The 25,789-nt window shown below is 42.6% G+C and overlaps 1 protein-coding gene and 1 long non-coding RNA gene across 5 annotated transcripts; both read left to right on the top strand.

Moving 5' to 3' along the window:
• Positions 1-4,017: 4,017 nt before the first annotated feature.
• LOC133072551 (uncharacterized) lies at positions 4,018-5,456 on the top strand. The gene is made up of 3 exons (XR_009696768.1): positions 4,018-4,154; positions 4,910-4,930; positions 5,347-5,456. It is a non-coding gene; the product is annotated as an uncharacterized LOC133072551 (long non-coding RNA).
• A 132-nt stretch (positions 5,457-5,588) lies between these two features.
• On the top strand, positions 5,589-24,818 carry MKRN1 (makorin ring finger protein 1). 4 transcript variants are annotated; one of them, XM_061165924.1, is made up of 9 exons: positions 5,591-5,962; positions 9,316-9,399; positions 11,852-11,980; positions 18,146-18,375; positions 18,838-19,064; positions 20,989-21,203; positions 21,925-22,035; positions 22,596-22,734; positions 23,094-24,818. In XM_061165924.1, the coding sequence occupies exons 1-9, from the start codon at positions 5,766-5,768 to the stop codon at positions 23,301-23,303; spliced, it is 1,542 nt and encodes a 513-aa protein (XP_061021907.1). In that variant the 5' UTR covers positions 5,591-5,765; the 3' UTR covers positions 23,304-24,818. The 4 variants fall into 4 exon arrangements, with proteins under 4 accessions (XP_061021910.1, XP_061021907.1, XP_061021908.1 ...); XM_061165925.1 differs by lacking the exon at positions 9,316-9,399 and having other exon boundaries at positions 5,592-5,962; XM_061165926.1 differs by lacking the exons at positions 9,316-9,399; positions 11,852-11,980 and having other exon boundaries at positions 5,592-5,962.
• The last annotated feature ends 971 nt before the right edge of the window (positions 24,819-25,789 follow it).

The raw sequence follows: 25,789 nt of genomic DNA, 5'->3' as shown, positions 1-25,789 counted from the left end.
TCAAATGGGAATAGCTTTCCTTTTCTCCTTTGCTTTTAGCTTCTCTTTGTTTCACAGCTATTCGTAAGGCCTCCTCAGACAACCATTTTGCCTTTTTGCATTTCTTTTCCATGGGGATGGTGTTGATCCCTGTCTCCTGTACAATGTCACGAACCTCCATCCATAGTTCATCAGGCTCTCTCTCTATCAGATCTAGTCCCTTAAATCTATTTCTCATTTCCATTGTATAGTCATAAGGGATTTGATTTAGGTCATACCTGAATGGTCTAGTGGTTATCCCTACTCTCTTCAGTTTAAGTCTGAATTTGGCAATAAGGAGTTCATGATCTGAGCCACAGTCAGCTCCCAGTCTTGTTTTTGCTGACTGTATAGAGCTTCTCCATCTTTGGCTGCAAAGAATATAATCAATCTGATTTCAGTGTTGACCATCTAGTGAACCATCAGCACCATTAGGACCTTGTATTTTCACTGACCAAGGCAAGGGTTCAATCCCCGGTCTGGGACTAAGATCCCACAAGTCGCCTGACATGGAGGAAAAAAAAAACCACACACACAAAAATTTGAAAAGAAGAAAGAAAAAGGAAAAAAATTAAAATAGTGAAATAACAATTAAAACTGCACTAAAAAAAAAAAAAAAAAAAAAAAAACCACACTGAAATGTTATTTCCCCACCCAATTGCTAATATCCCAAATTTTGATGACTAGTTGGATTGAGAAGGTGTTTGCAGGCAGGATCCTTCTACACTGTCAGTGGGTTCGCATATTGGAAGATGCTTTCGTCAAATCTGTAACTGTCACGGACCCCCATTCTCTTTGATTCAGCAATGCCAGTTTTAGGAATTTATCCTGCAGACATCATCTCACATGTGCAAAATATCATATATAAAATATTAATTGAAGCACTAAAAGATTGTTAACAATTAATAGCCAAGGAGCAGAATGAGGGGTGAGGGGGTTAACTGGATAGAACATTCTAAGAGGAAAGGAGGGTGGGGATTCTGGCTAAAGTGCCATAACAGCATTCTTAGTGAAGGCAGGTCAGGGCATGAGATATCATCTGAGATAGTGAAAGAAAGTGAAAGTGAAGTTGCTCAGTCAAGTCTGACTCTTTGCGACCCAGTGGACTATAGTCTACCTGGCTCCTCCATCCTTGGGATTTTCCAGGCAAGAATACTGGAGTGGGTTGCCATTTCCTTCTCCAGGAGATCTTCCAGACCCAGGGATTGAACCCAGGTCACCCGCGTTCTAGGCAGACGCTTTACCATCTGAGCCACCACCTGATCAGATGTGGAGGGGGATCAGATATAGAGTATGGAGGATTCTGGCTAAGCCAATTTAAGAGGATTCTTGCTAAAATTGTGGACATACAAAAATTGAGGCCTCATTGAAAAGTTTAGCGGGTCCTGAGCAGAATGTGGTCAAGGAGAGAATCTTTGTCATGCCCTTTTCTACTTTTAAAAATATTTAGTCACAAATAAATAAATAAATAAATTTTTTTAAAAAGGGGGGGATCGGGATGGGGAATACGTGTAAATCCATGGCTGATTCATATCAATGTATGACAAAACCCACCGAAATGTTGTGAAGTGATTGGCCTCCAACTAATAAAAAAATAAATAAATAAATAAATAAAAAAATTTAGTCACATGACTGTATTATTGTAGTGTTTTGTTTTGTTTTGTTTTGTTTTTGCTATGCTACACAAGGCATGCACGATCTTAGTTTCCCCAGTAGGGATTGAACCTATGCCCCTTGCAGTGGAAGCATGGAGTCTTAACCACTGGACCTCCAGGAAGTCCCATACAAGAAAACTTTTTTTATATAAACCAAAAAGTAACAAAGCATTTAATACAAAATAATCCATAGACTGTGGGAGAGGATACTTAGACTGAGAAAAGCAGGGCACCACTGACTTATGTGAAAATATAAAATGTTTTTACAGGAACCAAATCTTATTCAAACTCCCTTTGAAAAGAAAATAACAGGAAGATTGGTATTGGTGTTTATGGTATAGAGTTTCCACATTAAGATTCTCAAAGTTTGTGCAACACAGTATCAAGTAGATCTGCTCACAGCAATAGAATCCTCTGTGACTTGGCAGGATGCCAGCCCTATCTCTTATACTTTCTTTAATTTTGTAGCACTCAGCAGACACCAATAAGTGGGATTGCTTCTGCTTAGGCCACTCTGTAGTCTTCCCTTTTAAATTAAAAATTTCCTCTGGGAGAGAGCCTGACTTTCAGCACCAGTAGGGGAAGGAACACTAGCCCCACAGCTAAAATTCCCAAGATTCAAGCTCTCCTCTGTCACTCACAGCCTGTGTGATCCTACACAGCATCTCTGCCTGTCTCTCCAACTTCATCTTCTCATATTTAAAGGGGCAACATCATCTGTGCTTGTCCATCTTCAAAAACTTACTGTGAAACAAAACAGACAAGGTGGGCAAAAGGCCTTTGAAAAGCTCCAAGTATCGTTCTGATGTAGGGCTGCCAGATAAAATACAGGATTCTGAGTTGTATTGGAAATTCAGACAAACAGCAAATGCTTTATGTATATATCCCATGCAATATTTGGGATTTGAAACTCAATTTGTTGTTTATATAAAGTTCAAATTTAACTGAGCATCCTGTATTTTTTATTTGCTAAATCTGGCAACCCTTTTTGCTATCATATAACATCATCAATGAAAACAACAGCAAATACTTACCTAGTAGTTACAATGTCCAGGGACTGTTCCTTGAGCCATATACATATATATATGTGTGTGTGTGTGTGTGTGTGTGTGTGTGTGTATCTATCTATATGTAAACTCACTAAATACTTATGAGGAAGGCATACTACTAGACTTATTTCACCTGCCTTACTTAAGGCAGGAGTTCGCCCAGTGTCAACAGGCTACTATATTCAGGCATAAAACTTGCTCATGATTCCTATCTAACCTGTTTAGTTAGCACTGGCTCAGCAGAATCACTGATAAATGTTTTGTGTGTGAAGAAATGCATGAATTGCCCTTGTGCTAAAACGTTCTCCCAGAGAAAGAGATGACTCTTTGTTCATTATTCCTTTTGGTATAGATGGTGAAACAAGACATAGTAACTTTTCTAACATCAGAGAATTCTCTCACCCAGAGCCCAAATATTTTATTGAGCAACTACTATATGTCACACATAGTTCTAGAGACTTGTGCTATATCAGAACAAAATAGGCAAAGATCCCTGGCCTTACAAAGCTTATATTCTAGCTAGGAGAAACACACACACACACACACACACAAAGCAAATTCTATAGTAATTAGAAGGTGAAAACTATGCAATAAGAAATAGAGCAAAGACTTCACTGGCAGTCCAGTAGTTAAGACTGCAATTGCACTGTAGGGGGCACGGGTTCAATTCTTGATGGGGGAACTAAGATCCTGCAGGCAGTGCAGTGTGACCCCCAACCCCCCAAAAATGTTGTTACTTAACAGGTAAACCCTAACAGATAAAAACTACCAGGAACACACCTGTAGTCCAACAAAGAGGTTAACTTGCTGCAGCAGGGGAGGCCACATGGGGGAGGAAGGTGGGCATCTTGGAAAAGGGAGCAGGGAGGGGCTTCTCACGGGATTGAAGCTCTTTTTGGATAACGGCACAAGCAGATGGAAGACCAGCTCTGGGTTGGGTGCTGTCGTGAGGTGCATCAGTTTAGCAAATGGGTATCTTATAAATCTTTGGGAGCTCAGGTAACAGGGAAGAGCAAAGTCTGACTCCATGTCGGATCTGATTCTTTGACTGAAACCTTGATTGTCATTGTTCTTGTTATAATCATACATTATGGCCTGCCTCAGGGAACCCTGCCCTCTGCCCAGAGTTACTAAAGTGGCTTTGTTCTGCTCACTGGGAGACAACCTGACCATGACCACCTGTCAATGGCTGCAAGAAAAAAAGCGATTAACACAGCCCCTCCTATTTTGCAAGATAAAGCTGCTTCCTCACCTCCTGTCTCTCCCTGTTCTATAAAAGAAACTGGCATCCAGGACCCCCATAGGATGGTGTTTCAGAGACCTAGTCTGCTACCACCTCGGTCCACAGCTGATACTTTCCTATTCCTGGCCTCTACACCTCATCTCTCAGTTTATTAGCCTGTCATCAGCAAGCAGATCGAGCTTGGACCCGGTAATGGAGGGAGAAATGAAGCGGGGCTGGGCAAGTCATTAGTAAAAATGTTGCATTTTCTCAAAAGGGGATTGTCAGTCATTTTGCAGCCATTCTGTGGCCTTGAGGGAAACATTGTTTTCTGTTGGCTTTGCCACTGTCCTTGTTTGTGTCTGTTGGGTACATTGTGGTCTGATTATCAGTGGGGTGGATTTTCACTTTCTCAAGGTAAAGAAATTACGTAAAAAAGCAAATTTAAGGGCTTATGAAAAACTGCTCAGGATTTAGTATGCAGCATCTGAGTGGACTGGGAGCATTAACGGGGAGGTAAGAGTAAGTACTTCTTAATTTTCCTAATTTTAGGAATAACTCTTTGAAGTTGGGATATTTCAGACAGCTTTTATTATTCAGTATCTATTAAAACTGTAGTGTGAAGCACACCATTAAGGGTTTTACATGATGGTTTCACAACCATCTTCAGAGATGTTGTACTTCAGAGAGGTGTGGTTAGTGGCTCAGTTGTGTCTGATTCTTTGCGACCCCATGGACTGTGGCCCGCCAGATTCCTGTCCATTAGGATTCTCTCAGCAAGAATACTGGAGAGGTTTGCCATGCCCTCCTTCAGGGGATCTTCCCAACCCAGGGATTTTCCCGATCCAGGGACCGAAGCCAGGTCTCCCCCACTGCAGGCGGATTCTTTACCATCTGAGCCACCAGGGGAGACTCTCTGGGGGGTAGGTCCTGTTATTATTTTTAAATTATTTTTTATTTTACAGACGGAGAGGAGGAACACTAAGGTAAGTTAACTGACTCAAAACTACATTGTTAGGAATGAGAGATGGCCCGAGGTTAAGGGAGACAAGCCGACTGCACAGCCTTTGCTTAGCCACGTTGCTCTTCTCTTGGGTTGAGATCACACCTCTAACGGGAAGAACAGCAGAGAACTTTTGTTAAAAGTGTTCAGTCTGAAAAAAAAAAAAGTGTTCAGTCTGGCCAGGCACTAAAAGCTCAGTGAATATATATATATATATATATATATGAACATATATATATATGTATGAATATATATATATGAACATATATAAAGCCTACTCCGACAAGGAAACTGAGGCTAGAGATAATGGGTATCCTGTCCAAGTTCGTACAGTTATGTTAACTGGTAGAACCAGCAAAGTCTGGATTCAAACCCAGGACCCCTCGACCCCAACCCCAGTTCCGCCTCTCCACTGCACCAGCCTCTGCTGGGAAGGACTCCTCCAGGTGAGTGCCCTTGAAATGAGGACTTTGGTTCCCTAGGCGAGGAACCTGGGGGCAGTAGGTGGGGCGGGGGGGGGGGGGGTGGGTGGGCTCTCACCTGGGGGAGCCCGCCCTTGCCCCGCCCCTCCCGGGCGGAGCCGCCTCGTCCACCAATCAGAGGGCGCTGGGGGCGGGCCGGGGGAGCGCTCGGGCCCCGGCCCGCAGTTCGAGCGGCGAGAGCGCTCGTCGACGCGACGCCGGGGCCGAGGGGAGCGAGCCGGCGCCTCAGTGTCCTTCCCCTCCCCACCCGTCGCCTGGCCGCCTTCTAGCCGCGGCCGGACCGGAATTATGTGATCCCGGAAGTTCCGGCGCCATTGCTGTGTGGGATAAACAGTAATGGCGGAGGCTGCAGCTCCCGGAACAACAGCCACACCATCAGGAGCAGGAGCGGCAGCGGCGGCGGCGGCGGCAGCGGCCTCCCCCACCCCTATCCCCGCAGTCACCTCGCTGTCCCCGGGGGCGGGGGGCGGGGGAGGCGGCAGCGACGGCGGCGGCGGCGGCGGCGGCGGCTGGACTAAGCAGGTCACCTGCAGGTGAGACGCAGAGCGGCCGGCGCCGGGCGCGGGGAGGGGACCGAGACCGCGGGGGCAGGAGGCGGGCGGCCGGGCGGCCGGGCTGCCGGGCCGCCGGGCCGCCGGGCGGGGGCGGGCGGAGGTGGGAAGCGAGCCGGCGTTGCGGTCCCCGCGGTCGCCGCGCTGCGTCAACCCCCGCCGGCCGCCGAGGCCCGGGCGCGCGGCCCCGCTGCGGAGCCGCCGCACCGCCCTCCGCCTCCCCGCACCGGGCCGAGCGGCGCGGCGCGCGCGGGGAGGGAGGTGGGCTGACTCCTCCCTCCTTTGATTGTCGCCGATCCCCCCCACCCCAACCCCCGGCCTGCGAACTCGCCGGTTCCAAAAGGGGGTTTGGCTGTGTGGCCCGGAGCCCGCATCCCCGCAGCCCTGCCGGGCCGGCGATCGCCGCCGCGGGCCCACGGGCGAGAAGTGGGGCCCGACCGCCGGCCCCGCCGCGGTGTCATCCGTTTGTAACGTCTTCCCGGGTCTCTCGGGCCCCGCCCGGAGCGGGGAGCTTTTGTGATTTCTCCTCTTGTGTGTTACCGGGCTGGGCGGTTCTGAGCTTTGTCTCCGAGCCGAGTGCCGGCCCGGGGGGTCCTCTGCACCACCTTAGGTGTTTACGAGCTGGCATTCCCGTTCCCCCCACCCTGGCTGGAAGGTGTCTTGTTTTCAAGTCCACGCGTCTTAAGGGAGTCGGGGAGCTCGTCGTTCCGCAGGGAGACGGATTTTGTTTGGGGTTTGGGATGTCAGATGAACATATTTGAAAAAAATAAGTGATTAATAGAGGACGGTTATGCGGACGTGTGGCTGTGCGTCTAAGATAAGGGCATTTAATTGGATGTCGTACTTGAGTTTTTTTCTTAAGTGATCAGTAAGCGACTAGAAGCTTTTGTTTTTCTGTCGGTTGAAAAATCAGTTGAAACGCCGTTATTCACTTAGGGGGGTAATTTATATGCAGATATCAATACTTCAAAATATTTTTTAATATACAGAACTCACTGTCCTGGTATTAACAGGGGTGAAGCGTTCTCAGTGCTTAATATGATACATTTAAGATAAGACATGAATGGTAAGCTTAATTATTTTCAATAACGGGATAGAGAAAGCATAAAACCTGTTTCAGGTAGTTTTTTTCAGTCATCTGTAGATCTGAGAATATTGTGCAGTATCCCAAAGAATGAGAATTTTAAAATTCCTACTCATGGAACCAGGTCTTTGAGTCTGTTTTTTCTGTTTTCTCTGCAATGCTGCAATTGCTTTATATGTGTTAGCTGAATCTTTTAAAATAGTGTAACCTTTATAGTCCTGAATTTTCTAGTCTTTTACCCTGCAGTTCCAATCTGTCTGCATGCACTGAGAATAATCATCCTTTAATATGTGGATTCTTTAAGAACTCCATGCAGTGCCTTAATTTTATCAATACACACCGACTCTAATCTCAGTTATTGTTTGGCTTTGAATACCCATCACTAGCTTGACATTACTTTATATTACTTGTCTCATTATTATCCTGTTGTGTCTGTCTGAGCTCAACTCATGTCTGCAGAGAAAGCATTGTCCCTTCTGCACTTTACTTTCCTCTCTGTTAGAAACTTTTCCCTGATCTACTTCCCCTTTTCTAGTTCCTTACCAGTGTCATGAGAATTCAGAACAGCTCACTAGACTGATCAGTTCCTCTTTGCCTACCTTTAGATCTTTGAGTTTCTGAAGTATTCTAGATCACTCCAGGACCAGCGTGAATTTCTTGCACATGAACCCTAATAGATTAATATATTTAGGAAATTTACATCATCGAGTAAGCTATTTCTAATAAGCATTTTGTATCAGATACAGGGTTAGACACGCTATTGTTGTTTTTCATATAAAGCAACCTATAGCTTTTACTTGAAACTATTATCCAGTAAAAAGTACAGACTAATTGATGTCTTGGGTTTTAATACTTGACATTACTTTCAGTTTGTTTTAAGTACTAACATGATCTATTAAAAATCTTTCTGCTTTGTCTAGGGGAATACCACATATATATTCATTCATTTATTGTAAACTTTGAGCTTTTTGAGAACAGGGGCCCTATTTTGTTTATCATTGTATCTGTAGGGCTTTATTCTGTGCCTGGTATGTGTATCTTTCTGGGACTAACCTCATTCAGTTATTCTGTAAATAAGTATTTGTGCTTACAATGGGAGACATAGAGGTAGATGTTGAAGAAAAGGCAGGAATGCATTGTATTATAAATATTTGCTTTGTGTTTGATAGCAAACTCTCCTTTGAAGAGAATTCAAGATAGTGCTGTGTTCTAGTTTGAACCCCTTTCCCCCCTGTATCTAGGAATTTGACTAGGGCTATTTTCTTCAAGGGTATAATCCTTAGAAGTTGTTTGGATGTTGGAAATTTGTTTTTAATTGCTCAGAATCCTCTGCATTTTCTTGTTGGTTAGTCTTTTCTAAATATTTCTCTTAAAAATTCTGTCTCATTAAAAAAAAAAATCTATCTCATTGTGCTACTTTAACAGCTTAAAAACCTAGACATAGTTTTCCCAAAGAACTGTGTTATGCTGCCCCCACCAGGCTATTCTGATAACTTATTAGAGGAGTTCTGTAAAATAGAAATGCTGTTGCTTCTAGTTTTCCTGAGTGTGGGGTATTAAAACAATGAAATTGTTTACAACTTGCAAGTTGTAGTTTTGAATTTAGACACTGCTAAGTATTATTTGTACATGTCCTCTAGAAGATAAAAGGCAGAATAAACTCCGGTTCTTAAACACCAGGAATTTCTCAAAATTACAGTTTGAGAAATAGGGAAGCCCAGGGTACATGTACTTGTCAAGAATTAAGTAACAAAGTAAGAAATGTCACAGCAGATTAAGTGATTAACTGCCAACTTACTTAATATTCTGTAATTTCTATTAACAATCCCAGATGCCTACCTGTAAGTACTTTGAGGGTCTTGTTTGGTTCTCTTGTACCCTCACAAGCTTTTGGGGTTTCTTGTATGTATCTTGGTAAAAGTGCCTCGGTTTCCAAGAGGTACAGCAGTCAGGGATTCTAGTCAGTTGTATTTGTCTTTATTACTGGACAATGTCTGGTTGGCATCATGGAATCTTCAAGGCGGAAGGATGCTTAGAAATCCTGTGGCCCAGCCTTTAACAACAAAGGCAAGCTCAGCCTGGACTGGACGATGTCATCAAGATGAATTTGGGTGATGGCTTTTGGCTGTGGCATTTAAAAAAGAAAAGTGCTTGTGTCTTGATTGGTTTTGTAACGGTAGAAATTCTTGGAAGAGTTGACATTTTTTCCTCTTTCTGTTGTAACTTACACTATCATGTCATAATCTCTTAGACGTAGAGATGGGTTGGCAAGGAGGGATATCACTGTGAAGACTGAGAGAAAAAAGGCACGAAAAACAAACCAGAAACCCAGACGGTATGTACCAAACGCCCCTGTAAAATGATGCTTAGTATTTGGCAGTAACTAGTTAGGGCTTGTATTCTAGGGTTTCCCTTGATGTCACAGTATCAGGCGATTTTGTGTCTGCTTGAGTTCTTCAGTGCTGCTAGTTCTGGATCGCAGGAGCTTATGCCATTGCTGAATAATAGTTCTAGTTCTCAGTCTTTACATTAAATCACATTTATGATGTAACTTCCCACATGTATTTACTTTGCCAGGAATAGTGCTGGAGGTGACTCCTTTGTCTTCTCCTGGCTAAATTACTCCAGTTGCTTAAAATCTTACGGCATGACATCCAGGTCTTCTTTCCCTGTTGGCTGCCTTAGTCTTTCTTAACTGATTGGTTAAATGTGTACCTTGGAAACAAATGTAGTCCGGAAACAAATGTAGTCAGGGTGTTTGCCTGCAGGGACAGAGGAGAGATGTGGAAACGAACATGAGTACCAGCAAAGACGTTATACAATTGCTACTTACTGAACACATGCCCTTTTTTTTTAAGTTTTAAATCTCAGGGGAAACTAATATTTGTGTAGGTGGTGCTCAGACAGCTTCAAAGCTTGCAGAAAGTTGCCCTATAGTTGTGCAAAAGTTCAGACCTTGTTAGATTGTTAAGCCTGAAAAAAGTTGAAATTAGGTTAATTACAATTAGAATTTGACTTCCTGCTACTGTAGTCTTACATTTCAGTATGGACTGAAACCCTTGGGTACTTTAGGATCTTGCTAATTACAGCTCTTCCTATCAAGATGTTACGTTTTTTTCTTTGTGTCTTTACATAGAAGGTTTATATTTGCCAGTAATCTGAATAGAACCTTTCACATTTCAGTTTGAAGCAGCCTTCTTCAAGGCTCCTTTAAGTAAATATGACTGAATCTCTTTTCTATACATCATTCAATCCAGTGGACCCACTCTTGTGATCCCATGGACTGTAGCCTACGAGGCTCCTCTGTCATTTGATTTTCCCGGCAAAACTACTGGAATGGGTTGTCATTTCCTACTCCAGGCAAGGTATCTTCCTGATCCAGGTGTCTCCTTCATTGGCAGACTTCATTGGCAGGTGGATTCTTTACCACTTACCAGTGAGCCACATAGGAAGCGCATCCCAGCTGCACATAAATGCACATTTGGGGCAGTTATGACTTGCCAAAATTAAATCTTCTGTTCAAGAGAAAGAGACCAAAAGTCAGTGATGAGATGATGAGAGGGAGGATGGAGGGGTTGGTGGTGGTTCTACTTATCAGTTATCTACAAAAAATAAGACCCTTATCACTTCCCTGATCCGCCTAGTTACTTCAGATTTCTTCTTGGCCCTGGCCCCATTTTCAGTTTAGTAGGTCTAAGGGAAGGTGTCCAAAATTGCATTTCTAGCTGAAGCTCCAGTACTTTGGCCACCTGATGCTAAGAGCTGAGTCATTGGAAAAGACAATGATGCCAGGAAAGATGGAAGGCAAAAGAAGGGGATGGCAGAGGATGAGATGTTTAGATGGCATTATCGACTCAATGGATGTGAATTTGAGCAAACTGCGGGAGATAGTGGAAGACCAGGGAGCCTGGTGTGCTGCAGTCCACGGGGTCACAGAGCTGGACACGACTTAGTGACAGAAAAACAAAGCAAACTCCCAAGTCTTCTTAGAAACTGACTCAAACTCAGTTTTTGGAAATTTCTACTTAGCTACACATGTTCTCCTGTAAGGCAGAGGAACAAGAGTCTGTAAATGAAGGACAGAAAGTGATTTCCCTTTGCTCATACCTTTGCAACAAATGTTACTTGTGTTCTCACATGTGACTTTTAAAGAATTAAAATGGTTTCTCAAAGAATTGAAACACAGTAGTCTGATCTGTTCCAGTTTACCCTGTTTCTTTCTTTCTTTCTTTTTTTTTTTAAACAGATAAAGCTGCAGATAAAGATTATGACTAAAAAGTTAGTGGAAAACGAGAAGCTGTAAATTGTAGGAGTGTAAATTGAGAGCAGTGGTCAGACAACTTGCAGAGACAAGATTAAGGATGACCTCCAAGTTTAAATCTAAATTGGTGCCTCTGTCTACAGGCAGCCTTCCTGTGGTACCATTATAGATAATTTTATGATCATATGGTCTAGTTCAACTATCTTTGTGTTCACTTCTCATGTTTGTGTACAAAGAATATAAAAGAATATATTACTAGTATAGAGTTAGTGCTCATGTGTTAGTGGTAGAATATATTGGCCATGGGGACTTACCAGTGGATAAGACTCCATGCTTCCAATGCAGGGGGCCCGGGTTCAATCCCTGGTTGGTGAACTAAGATCTCATGCCAGATCTAAGCCCGCACACTGCACCAAAGGCCCAGTGCAACAAAAATACATAGTAATAATAATAAAACAAAAAAGAATGTGTGAGTCATGAGTCGAGTACTGGCTTGTAATCCAACTTGTGGTTCTTTGTCTCACAGGTATTTCATGCATGGGGTTTGTAAGGAAGGAGATAACTGTCGCTACTCACACGACCTCTCTGACAGTCCATATGGTGTAGTGTGCAAGTATTTTCAGCGAGGGTACTGTATTTATGGAGACCGCTGCAGGTAAGAGTTTGTTTCCAATTTAGTTTTGTTCGGGGTGGATGGAGAAGTTGGGAGAAAAAACTGAGAGTAAAACATGAAATTCCAACAGCTTTGTAAATAATCGATTTATAAAGTAATACTGCTGTGTGGCTTGTAGGATCTTAGTTCTCTGACCAGGGATGGAATGTGGGCCATGGCAGTGAAAGCGCTAGGTCCTAACCACAGGACTGGCAGGGAATTCCCTGAATAGTACTTTAAAAAGTGCTCCTTAGGGATGTTAGCACATTCTGATAGATCTCTGATCTCTCACTTGGAAAGAATGTATTATTACATTTACAAAATGCATTTATAATATAGTCCTAAGTTTAAGTAGTGCCTGAGGAGCATGTTGGGCAGACCTAGGGATAAGGTGTGGTGAAGGCATGTTTGTTAATGGTATTTCCTTTTCAAGACCAAGAATAAGGTGCATGTTTGACCAGTTGGGACTGGTTTCAGTTCTCTATTAGATTGAATTATGGAGAGAAAATGGGATCATAGGCATTTGGGGTAGTGTATTAGGTTACTACTTAAGAGGGCTTGTCATTCCAACTAAACTTCCCTAAACCACCTGAGCTTGCAAGACTAAGTTATAAGCTGACATTATGGAAAATGCTTTAGCAGTGTCTGGCTTCCTAGAATGGTGGAGAACAAGAGAGGTCAGCTATGAAGTTCTCTCTATTCTTCTTCATTGAATTGGCACCATAGTCTTATCAAATTGTAGTTCAGCAGCAGTGGGTTCTGCTAGCCATTGGGTAGAGCTAGTTTACAAAATACCTAGGAGTATTAATTTTCTATTGCTGTTAAAGAAATTACCCTGAAATTTGGCATCTTGGAAACAGTAAATATTTATTATCTCATGGTTGCTGGAGTCTGGAATCTGGGAGTGCCTTAGCTTGGTGAGTGGTCCTAGCTCAGGCTCTCAAGAAATTGCAGCCAAGATTTCAGCCAGGCTGCCAGCATCTGCCATCCTCTGCAAGTCTTGAATGGGGGCTGGCGGATCACTTTGAAGATGGCTAACTCATATATCTTAGTCTCTTGCCTGGTGGACATTTCCCTCGGGCTGTGTTAGTGTCCTCACATTAACCTGTGCCCAGAGTAAGTGACTGAAGAGAGACCTCAGGGACGAGGCAACAGTGCCTTTTTATGACCTAGTCTCAGAAGTCGCAGGCTGTCACTTCCACTATATTCTGTTTATTACAAGCGAGTCACTAAGTCCAGTGCATGTACAAGGGGAAAGAAATTGGGCTCTACCTGTTGAAGGGAGGACCATCACTAGAAAAGATACTTTGACAATGTCGTATCCAGTTTTAGCAGAAAAGAATTGTGTCAGCTATTGGGGTTCAAAAGACTAAGAAATTATTGATGAGCAGGACATTGATGTTAGGTTACCTCACATCTTTTTTACTAGGAAATCTAGTTAAGAGGAGAGAAAAAGGAAAAGATTCTTTCCATGTGGTCTGTCATTTCACCTTCTGCTAAATTTTTGCAGTTTTGTTGGAAAGGAAAAAATGATACAATGACACTCCCGTAAAAGAAAAAAAACTAAAACTAAATAACCCAGATATGTCTTTTGTAGTCACAATATTAAAGAGGGCAAAAGTTAATCCGTCCTACCGGAAATGAGCGATTGCTCCTTTGTAGTAGGACGGTCCAACTTAATTGTAGGGCAGTTCTGTTCCTTGACTCGGCAGTCAGTTGAGAGACCTTATTGACTATAGAGAGAGAGGAGTTGAACATGGGCGAGAGTGGAGATGGACTCTGAGGTGCTGAGCAGAGAGAGAGAATATAGACTGTGGATGAGTATGGTTGGTAACAGATGAACCTCTTATTTCAGAAGAGGTGCCCCTCCAATTGGACCATACAGCTGAAATGTTTGGGAAATAAGGTTAAACTGAAGAAATCCGAGCTGAATCCTAGACTCTCTTGTGTTAAATCAGCTTATTTTTCAGGGACCTCTGCCAGCCCCAGCAGCATTCCACGTTCTCCTTGGGACAGCAGTATAGAAGCCCATCTTCCGCATAACCCTGTATTCAGAGTGGGCTTCCTCGTGGGAGACAGTTTTAGTTTTCTTTTTAAAGGGTATACAGCTCCCTTTTAGGGAGAATGATCCTGATTTGAGCTGGCTTTAGAACTCTCAGGATATAAGTGAAAGGAATTAGAGAAACCTATATCCTAATAGTCTGCCTGAGAGGAAAGTTTGGTGACAATTGTTTGGAACTGGCTGATAAAGGTGATTATTAAGAGCTTGATTATAGAGTAGCTAAGGAAGGAGTCTTATGGGCTTGTTCCAAGACTGTTTCCTTGTTAAAAATAGACTTGGGGGATTAAGCCTACTTTTCACTCTTACTATGTAGGGTTTTTGGGGGTTTTTTTGAGAAGCATAACATTTTAATAGATGAAATAAATACTCTAGTACATACAAGGTAAAAACTTGACACTGGAGGTGGGGGAGATATCTCTTATGTAGGGATCTTGTTATACAGCTTGACCAATGTCCAGGGATTTCAAATAATTTAACTCCTCATAAAGGCAGCAGTTTATAAATGAAAGATGATACCCTAGTTCCAGCAGCTCAGAAATGTTGCTGTATTCATTTTGCATGACGTGGCCCTGTTATTTAAGTGAGGCCAGTTCTTTGTTGCTCAGGACTGTTGTCCAAGATCTAACATCCTTGTTCAGTCTTGCAGTCCTGTCCAACTCTGTGACCCCATGAACTGTAGCACACCAGGCCTCCCTGTCCTTTGCTGTCTTCTAGAGCTTGCTCAATTTCATGTCCATAGAGTTAGTGATGCTATCTAACCATCTCATCCTTTGCCACCCCCTTCTCCTTTTGCCTTCCAATGAGTTGGCTGTTCACATCAGGTGGCCAAAGTATTGGATTTCAACATCAGTCCTTCCAATGAATATTCAGGGTTGATTTCCTTAGTATCCTTAGTAAGTGCCACAGAACTCCCAGTCATTGTTTCTAAATACCCACTTGGGAAAGGGACAGGATTGCCTTCTTTGACAACTATGGTTATGGTTGATTTGGAGGGTTTTTTGTTTGTTTTGACTGCACAGCATGTGAGATCTTAGTTCCCCTACCAAGGATTGAACCCTTGCTCCCTACAGTGGAAGCGTGGAGTCCTAACCATTGGACTGCCAGGGAATTCCCCTTTGGAGGAGTTTTCACTGTAGACCTACTGAATCCTATACATTAAAAGCTTAAAAGGCAGATACCAAACCTCGTAAGGGTGGGGTGGTGGGCATTGCAAGCCAACAAGATGGAGAAGTGTGGTTCTTTTGTGTAGAAGAAAAATTAAACTTCCTTCGCTGGAAACTGTATCGGAGTACTCTTTGCAAGATATGAAAGGAAAACACAATGTTGGTTTCAATGTTGTCTCAGCATTAATCCCCCATTCAACACTTTGGCTAAAAAGGATCAGCGATTCTGTGATAATTCATTAAAGAATTAATTTAATAACGTTAACAAAGCCACTGTCATGACTGTGAATCCAGTAGATATGATTAGCCGGGGCTGGCAGACTTTCAGTATGGGGCCAGAGAATTAGTATTTTTAGCTAGGCAGGCCATATGGTCTCTTGTAGCACAAAAACAACCCTACATAATACATAAGCTAATAGTGTGGCTAGGTTCCAATGAAACTTTTATTTTGGGACACTGAAATTTAATTTCATGTCATGAAACGATCTTTTTTCCCAACATTTAAAAATGTCAAAAAACAATTCCTAGCTCCAGTTGGGTTTGACCTGAGGCCTGTAGTTGGCCAGTTCCTATTCTAAAAGTTCTCTGCTTCACTGAACCATTAGCTTTTAGCAAATTCCTTTCAGAATAGGAGTCTTGCTTTTTCTTTCTTAATTTATTGGTTCTTTCTTGTGCTCTATCTTTCATGGTGCTTACCTAAAAATTTTTACTTCAGAAGTATATTTTATACAGATCTATTCTGCACTGTTTACAAATGTGAACCTTCTTGCTAATATTCTATGCTATCAAAAATATTATACCTTGTTGATTCCTTGATAAATTTACCTTAAAAACAAAATGCAATCCTTTCAAAAAACTTGTGGTGGGACTTGCTAGTGGTCCAGTGTCAAAGACTTCATACTCCCAATGCAGGGGGCACCTGAGTCTGTTCCTGGTTAGGGAACTAGTTCCCACAAGCTGCAGCTAAGACCCAGCTCAGCCAAATAAATAAAAAAAAAAAAAAAAAAAAAAAAAACCAGCTTTGTCATATGTGCCATTTGATAGATGATAATGAGCATTCTAATTCTGTTTTTTAAGTAGATATTTGAGTCATTTAACCTGAAATTCTTCAAATGAATGTGGCAAAGGAGAAAGAACAGAAACTAAAGTATGGGCATTGGAGCTAGTTCTTAGACCCTTTACGCATCTTGAGATTTAGTTTTACTCAATCCTTTAAAATTTCCTGAAGGCTGTCTTCATTGGTGAAGCTGGCATCTTAATTCCAAAACCTGGGTTCTTTTCTAAGTTCAAGGCTGCGAAAGTAATTGAAATGTGAGGACTGGGGACTAGATTTCTAAGGTTCCCGAAAGCTCTAAAACCTCAGAGGAATGCTGTTCAGTAGAACTTAATGATGGCATGAAAGCTTTCTATCTGCTGCCCAAAGAAGAAACTGCTAGCTACGTGTGACTACTGAACACTTGAAAATGTAGCTAGTGCAAGGACCAAGGAACTGAGTTTTGAGTGTAAGTGTAAATAATTAGATACAGCTAATGGCTGCTGTTTTACAGGGCAGCTTTAGAGTCACATTAGAGCTAGAACACTACTCAACACATCATCCCTAATATATTTTTGATGATGAAGTGAGACTGTCCAAGTGAAAAAGCATATTCATGATCTTTAGCTTGCATAATTCCAGCCTTGGATAAAATGCACTGGCTTTTTGTGGCTGATACCAGGATACTTAAAGTAGGTTACCTAATGCTTAAGAGTTGAAATAGGAGGGTTTGAGATAATAAAATGATAAAAGCCAGCTCAGCAAATGTTTGCCATGTTAAAGAGCAGTCTTCAGTTAGAATGTTTTAGATGTAAACGCAGACATTTGTAACACAGATGACCCATGGTTAGTATTGCCAGTGAGTTAATTACTGTCAGGAACCGCTAGATACATACATACTATACATTATAGCAGTTTTTGGATTGAGTTAGCCAAAAAGTTGGTTCAGGTTTTTCTGTAAGATGCTATGGAAAAACTGAGATGAACTTGGCCAACCCAATACTGCGTTCATCATTAATTTTGTGTGTCTGAGTGAACCTCACAGCCTAAAATATTTGAAGAATTGTGAGGATTTTCTCAAGCAGCAAGGTGCTTCTTGAGGGAAATTCTTTTTCTGTATTTGGAGATAAGGTTGAATAATTTTACAGATGACAAGGAATCGGGAAATGTACAGGGTAAGAGTTCAGAAGAGTAGGTGAGTGGATGGATGTAGGAGAAAAGGAAAACACATTGTATATTTTATAAATACTGTTTCTCCCTTTTAATATTGGGAGCATTTTAATTTATGTGTTGCTAAAATGGTCCACATTTTTACTTGTCGGATTTGAGTGTCAACCTTGCTTTGTTTAGTCAGTCAGTTTTGGCTGCATAGTCTTTTTTTTTTTTTAGTGGAGTTGCCGTGGTAACGATAGATTGTCAGCTCCTGAAACTCCTAATGAGAGTGCAGTTTGAGGGGTAATAGATGGTCTACAGCAGGGGTGGGTGAACTATGGCCTGTAGAGTACGTGTGACTGGATGTTGTTTATGTAAAGTTTTATTGGAACACAAGTCAAATGCACAGCTGTTTAGATAATGCCATGGCTGCTTTGGAGCTACAGCTACAGACTTAAATGGTTGTGACATTGGTGGTTTGACCTGCAGAGCCCTGAATCTGTGTGGCCTTGCTGCTCAAACTGGTCCCTGGATCAGTGGCGTTGGCATCATGCGGGGACTTGTCAGAGACATGCAAAATTAGGGGCTATACTCCAGACTCAGAAATTGGGTATCTGCCTTTTAACAGTTTCCCACATGATTCATAGGCACAGTAATTGGAAAAGAACCCAAGGACAGGATTGGGAATGTATATTCCATCTAGATGCTTCTGGTTAGACAGTGATGGCTGACTTTGTAAATTTTCTTTTCTTGTCAAGATATGAACATAGTAAGCCGCTGAAACAGGAAGAAGCAACTGCTACAGATCTAACTGCAAAGTCATCCCTTGCTGCTTCCTCGAGTCTCTCATCAGTTGGACCGACTGTTGATATGAATATGGGCGAAGCTGAGTCAAGAAATTCAAACTTTGCAACTACTGTAGGAGCCGGTTCAGAAGACTGGGTGAATGCCATCGAGTTTGTTCCGGGGCAGCCCTACTGTGGCCGGAGTGAGTGTCTTTGAAGAAAAAAAAGTTAGAAGGCTAGAGAGTGTTTTATTAGCTAAGTTTTCGCAACTTTCCTGCTTCCAATTTTCATATTTAGCCTAGTCTTAATATTCTTAAATTAGGTTGCCTTGAAAAAAAAAAAAAACAGGTGGAACAAAAGAAACTTCTTGACTTTCAATAGTAATGAATGTAGAATGTTTTGAAAAATGGACGTTTATCTCCTTTAATCAGTACAGTTGAAATGCATTCAGAAACTTTTTTTAAAAAGCTTTTTTTTTTAAATAAGGCTAATCTTGGAAATATCAGTAACAAAAGACATTCATTTCTTTCAAGAGTGGGGGGATTAGTTTCAATAGACTATTTTGAGAGTTTCTCTTAAGTTCTTTTTATCCTCTTTAGCGAGACTAGTTCATGTATCTGCCTTCACCATTTCGGACCTTTACCACCCTCTTAAACATTTTTCAGCTGCCCCTTCCTCCGCTGAAGCCCCGCTGCAGGGCTCAGTGACCAAGGAAGACGCAGAGAAGGAGCAAAGTGCAGTGGAGACCAAGAAGCAGCTCTGCCCCTACGCTGCAGTGGGGGAGTGCCGCTATGGGGAGAACTGCGCGTATCTGCATGGAGACGCGTGTGACATGTGCGGGCTGCAGGTCCTCCATCCCGTGGATGCCGCCCAGAGGTCACAGCATATAAAAGTAAGTCAGAAGGAAGCACGCATGCTAACAGGTGTGAGAAATGTCTGCCCTTTCACAACACTGTCAGCTGATGTCAAAGAGACATTGGGTGAATCAAATGGTTCTTTTTAAGTAGGAGTGTTTCCCTTCCTGGCCTTCTTGACTGTTTTATCAGGAATTAGGCTTTTCTGAAATTCAAGTTCTATACAGCTTACTCTTCTAAAAGGCATATTTCATTGGTTTTTAATACAGTTGCATAGTTGTTCAACCATGACCACTAAATGTCTAATTTAGGACATTTTCATTCTCCCCAGAAAAGAGACTTAATACTCATTAACTCCTTTAGTCTTCATTCTACCTTTCCTCCAGCTCCTGGCAACAACTCATTTACTTTGTGTCTCCATGGATTTTTTTGTTTGTTATGGGAATTTCCTATGAATGGAATCATATGTGGCCTTTTGTGACTGGCTAAAACAGTAGCATAATGTTTTCAGGGTTTGTTCATGTTTTAGTGTGTATCTACACTTTAGTCCTTTTCATGGCTGCATAGTAATCCTCTGGATGGCTGTGTGACATTTTGTTTTTCCATTTGGGTTGTTTTACCTTTTGCCCATTAAGAATAATCCCCTGAACACTCATGTATAAAGTTTTGTGGACATACATTTTAATTACCTTAAAATAAGGTTGCTAGGTCATATGGTAACTCTGTGCTTAATATTTTGAGCAACTTTTTCCCAGTGACTGTACCATTTTACATTCTCAGTAGTAGTGTATGATGGTTTCAGACTATGGTTTTAAGCCCATTTATATCTTTTTTTTGTTTGTTTGTTTGTTTGTGAGCATACTGTATTGCAAACCTGATTAGGGGAAATTTTGCTTCTAATCATAATCATCTCTGTTTAATAAAAATTAATTTGGTTGTGAGGGTGGGGGTGAAGCATGGTATAATAACTAGCATGTTTTTTATAGAATAAAATATGTGTAGTATAATGTTATGTCAATTATACCTCATTTAAAATTAAAAGTATGTGATGTCCACACAGAAACGTGTACATGAATGTTCATAGCATTATTCATAATGGCTCCAGAGTGGAAACAACCAAAGTATCTGTCATCTGGTGAATGGAAAAACTAACTGGTCTCTCCAGTGGAATATTACTGGAGAATATTCCATTACGATGGAATATTACCCAACAATAAAAAGAAATGAGAGTCATATATTCTAAGACATAGATAACCTTGAAAATGTAGTCAACTGAGCAAAACCAGTCACAAACGACCACATATTTTTTATGAAATGCCCTGAATAAGCATATCCACAGATTTGTCATTGCCTAGGACTGAGGGTGTTGAGGGGAGGTGACTACTGTGGATTTGGAGTTTCTCTGGGGTAATGAAAATGTCCTGATACAGACTGAGGTGATGTTTGTACAACTCTGCATGTACTGAAAACCATTTCATTGTATACTTTGAGTGCATGCATTATATAGTATGACATTATATATCTCAATACTGTTTTATTTTGAATGTGAAACTTACATGCCTGGCACATAATTGTCATCTAATAAATGTTAGTTTCCTTCACTCTTATTTTCTGACAAGTGGCAAACTAGAGTCTTAATCCTAATTACATTTTCCATCTAGAAACAAGTACATCAACAAACAGTATGAAAAACAGCCTGTAATGTGGGTAACAAAGGTTGAGGTGCAGGATAGAGAAAACTAGGCAATTCTTTAGTTCTTGAAGTTGAGTCCTCAGAGTTTGACTTGACAGTATCGTGAAGTCCCTCCATCAGCACACCTGTGCCGCCTGGCAAACAAAGCTGATTCTGGTGTCATATTGGGAACAGTTCTCTTTTCCGTTGGCTGTTTGGCTCTCTGAACAGGAGTTCTTAGCGGTCTGTCGATTCCACGACCTGACTGCCCCTCTCTGTCCACTCTCTAGTCCTGCATCGAGGCCCACGAGAAGGACATGGAGCTCTCGTTCGCGGTGCAGCGCAGCAAGGACATGGTGTGTGGCATCTGCATGGAGGTGGTCTACGAGAAAGCCAGCCCCAGCGAGCGCCGCTTCGGGATTCTCTCCAACTGCAACCACACCTACTGTCTCAAGTGTATTCGCAAGTGGAGGAGTGCTAAGCAATTTGAGAGCAAGATCATAAAGTGAGACTCCTCCCCAATCTTCGTTTGTGCTTTCTATTTTGGGGAAGAATTTAGTATCTTGTGCCAACTTTCAGCCAGATGGACCGCATTTAAATGCATGCATTTTATCTCGAAACTGGGGTATTCTTCTAATTGGGAGTTCTTTGTATTTCAGCTAGCTTCTAGATTAGTTGGTATATCTACTTTTATTTGAACGAGGAAAACCCTATGTATCAGTTAGTAGAATCTTCGTGCTTTTTTCTGAGGAGATTGTGTTTAATGGATTAGCCAGTTTAGGCTCAGAGAAGCGTATCTAGCTCTGAATGTATGTTTCCTGGCATTTTACATTTTCCACTTTCCTATTCCATCCATTAAGCTAGCCAATAATCCACCATCCTTTAAAAATTGTTCTCATAACTGAACAAAAACTACATAATCTAAACAGAGCAAAGTTACAAGAAATAAATTTATTTAAACGAAAGAAAAAGGAGTCTGTGTGAAATGTCTTCTTTTTGTTGTTGTTTTTTTTAACCTAAAGTTATTTTTTTAAATGAACTGGCTAGCCATTGAGTTGAACTTACGAAAAAAGGAAATGGTCAGTTGTGTGGAACCCTTGCAGGAAGTGCCCATTTGCCTTTCAGTTAAGTCTTTAAATCTGGAGGTGACACACCAGGGTGTGTCCTTGAAGGAGAGTGGGCCTGTAAAGGGGAATTTGCATTGCAGCCTGTTCATTGTTTCCCAGGTCCTGCCCAGAATGCCGGATCACATCTAACTTTGTCATTCCAAGTGAGTACTGGGTGGAGGAGAAAGAAGAGAAGCAGAAACTCATTCAGAAATACAAGGAGGCAATGAGGTATGAGCACTGCAGCCTTTTCTCAAGCTAAGATCCCAACGTGTCGCTTGGGCTCACTTTGAAAAGAAACAGTGCTGCATTATACACTCCTACCTCCTTCCTACCCTTTCTTTTACTTCCCAGTACGGTTTGTCACCCCTGACGACGTTTACCCGGTGTGTGTCTTGCTGTAACACGGTCGCTGGGGTGCACGCCCAGGGGCTGTGTTATAATGAAGCCTGCGCTGCTGGTATGGCTGACGCCCCAGGAACGGGGTCTGCCTTACCCCGAGTCTGTGCCATAGTTGTCCTACTGTATGCTTCTGTGTGGGCCTTCTCGAAGGTTCTCTCTCTGCTGGATCTGCGATTCTAGGGCTGTTAAACAGCTCGACTTGAACGGTTTCTGGTTCTAGTCAGTGTTTTCACGCGGTAGCACACACATGTTTAAGAACACACCTTGGGGAGGGCTGTTAACAGACGTACCGGTTCTATCCCCTCCCCATTTTAAAGAAACCCTGGATGATAGTCGAATACAGACCTGAAATCCACCGTGAATAAGGGTTGCGATATTTTCCTTTCCAGCAACAAGGCGTGCAGGTATTTTGATGAAGGCCGTGGGAGCTGCCCATTTGGAGGGAACTGTTTTTACAAGCATGCGTACCCTGATGGCCGTAGAGAGGAGCCACAGAGACAGAAAGTGGGAACATCAAGCAGATACCGGGTAACTCTCACTGTTCTTTTAAAGGAGGGGAAATGCCACACGCTGAGCCTGAGGCCCGCACAGATAGGGGCAGGGGAAGGTGAAGACCCAGGTCTAGGAGCGAGAGACTAGAGGATTAGAGGAGGAGACCAACCTCAGCAAACCGGGAGGGCTATGAGAGGAAAAGCTAGAACGCTTAAGGCTCTAGACTTAACCGGTGTGCCGAGTAACCAGCGGGGAGGCATTGGTAAAAGTCGACCCTAACTCAGAAGTCGTGGTTCGTCATGCCCTCTGGTGTGCTGGACGTTTTGCCTTAGAAACCACAGACTAGAAGATGCTGCCCGGCAGTGCCACCCCTATCACGGCCTTGTTTTTTACAGGCCCAACGAAGGAACCACTTCTGGGAGCTCATCGAGGAACGGGAGAACGGCAACCCTTTTGACGACGAAGAGGAGGTTGTCACCTTTGAGCTGGGCGAGATGTTGCTTATGCTTTTGGCTGCAGGTGGGGACGACGACCTGACAGACTCTGAAGACGAGTGGGACTTGTTTCACGATGAGCTGGAAGATTTTTATGACTTGGATCTATAGCAGCTCGGCGGGGTGTGTGAACTGGTCTGCCGAGCCTCAGACGGCAGCGGGCCTCGGGGTGGCGGCCGTGCCCGGGCCGCTCTCCTAGGCAGGCCTCTCAACTCCAGGTGCTGTCGTGATCATTTTTACCCAGGGCCTGTCTTCTCACCCCCTCACCTTTCCCCAAGGAGTATGTTGTTTTCTCTGTTTGAAAAAGTTACAAAAATAAATCTGAAAGTTAGTTTTTTTGTAACATGAATTTAACTGTCAGACAGTTAGTGTAGGTTTGTCGCGTCACGTTTTACCACCAGATCCACACAGTTCGAGGGGAGCGTACCTGGATTTCCAGGACTCATTTTGGAGGGCCCCAGGTTCAGAAGTACCCACACTGGCCCCTGCTTTGGGGGTCCAGGAAGCGGGGTGATGGGTGAAGGATCTGAACTGTAGCAAGTAGCCTCCTCCTGCTGTAGACTTGGGAGGCAGGTACTTGGTTTCTGGTAAAATCTGCACATGTGTGTTTTTCTGTCTGGTCCCTGTCCTGTCATCCCCGCCCTGTGCACTCCCGTCCTGTGGTTTTGGTCTTTGTTTCATTGCACACAAGTAATAATACTACTGGGTAACCAGAACCAGGTGTGAATGTATCTGAGATTTTTACTGTCTTTAGCGTGATAGGAAAATTGTGAAAGAACACATATAAAAAGATGGGAGTGGAAGAAAATAATGCAGAGTTGGAAGCTGACTCCCCAAGGCTGATGGACTTGGGATATGTGAGTGTGCGTGCGTGACAAGCTTCCCATCCCTGCATAGATGCAGTGTTTGTAGCCTTAGCGAAAAAACTCAGTTTAGTGGTTTCAGCCTCGTGTGGCAAATAGATCTTAAAGGACAAAGCAGTTTATTGGTAACTGTTAATAGAGCAGTGCTAGCTCTGTCTGTATAAATAGAGAAATGGGCTTAGCCATAGAAGTGCAAACTTTCTGGTTATCCCATGTATTAACACAACCTAGGGCATGGGTCCACAGTTGTGTTTAATGTTGTATGATCTCCTAGACTTCTCAGTCCAGGCACTTTTTGACAAACCTTTGTCCTCATTTGAGGCGTTTTTGGTCAGGTTTTTGTGTTCCTTTTTTGTGGGTATTTGCCTCATTCCATCCCCAAGCTTTGCAGCTAGACAGATTCAAAACTACGTTCTAAGCTGTTTCCTGTAATGGAGTCATTGGTTGGCAGTATAGTAAGTCAGGCTTTTCCACTAAAAGGGGAAACAGAGGGTGGTAATCCACAAGATAAGCTAATGTTAAATTGTTAGAAGAATTCCTCGATCGGAAATTTTAGCTTTGCGTTCTGTTGCTCTTTCTTGAAAATAACTTGGAGGTGCCCCGGATATGTCCATCTACTGCTCTGATGCCACGGATATCACTCGTTCTTTTCACTTAAAGAAAAAAAGATAAAAACAAACTAATTGTTGCAGAGGTCTCTGTATTTTGCAGCTGCCCTTTTGTAAGACGCACTTTTCCCAAATAAAACAATTTTTAAAACCCATGATTTGGCTTCCTGTTTTGTGTAATAGGCCGTTCTGAAATGTGCAGATGTCAAAATGTTCTACTTGTTTCTTGCATCGCCTGTTGGATCAGTTCATCCACGAGTCAGATTTCTGTGGACATAGTTTAATTGAGAAAAGTTGACATCTCTCCTAAAATATCTAGCCTACTGAGAAATGTTTGAGATATAGAGGACAACCTTACAAACTGTTTTGTATTTTAGAGTTTGCAAGACTAACCCTTAGGCCTCCTTTCTTGGTCAGAGGCACTGTCAGTTTCTGCTGCCATCCTCTGGTAGTTGAACTTGCTTCGGATCCACAAATAATGGTGTTTTTGTTCCTAGTTCTAATTATATACTTTTTTCTTTTTGCCATGTCTTGCTGCTCTCGGGATCCTAGTTGCTTAACTGGGGATTGAACCTGAACCTTTAGCGGTGAAAGTGTATAGTCCTAACCATGGGACTGCCAGGGAATTCCCTATGTGAATTTTTTTTATTAATAAAAACCCACCACTCCCATGGAAGACCTTAAGTAACCTTTTACAGTGCTTATTTGTAAAATAGCTTAATATCTATAATTAAGAGTAAATAATTGTATTGCCTATGTTAATAATCCATGCAATTTGAAAATGTTTCCTCATCTAGGAATTGTGTGATGGCAACTTAACTGTAGTCCTGATCATAGCTGGAGATCCACTGAGGAGTCTGTTTCTGGAAGCTCCCTTCTGGTGGATCTTCAGCTGAAGCTGTTCCCTTCCCAAAGTACTTAGAATTTGTACTGATGAGGCCTTGCTGGGGACCACACATACTCCCAGAGGAATGCTAGAGAGCCTCGGAGGTGAGGTGGAAGTGGTGGGGATCTAGGGGGACAGAGAGAGACTTAAACCTCCAGTTTTTGGTGTCCAAAAAGTGGGAAGAGTCTCCTTAGTAGCTGCCTTGTTGGCATGTTGGTCCATGGTGGGGAGAGTGGCTTG

The sequence above is a fragment of the Dama dama genome, chromosome 18 (genome assembly GCF_033118175.1).
Source record: "Dama dama isolate Ldn47 chromosome 18, ASM3311817v1, whole genome shotgun sequence".
In the NCBI taxonomy this organism is placed as follows: Eukaryota; Metazoa; Chordata; class Mammalia; order Artiodactyla; family Cervidae; genus Dama; species Dama dama.
The sequence above is the reverse complement of the archived record's forward strand: the minus strand, read 5'-3'. Positions and strand labels throughout refer to the sequence as shown.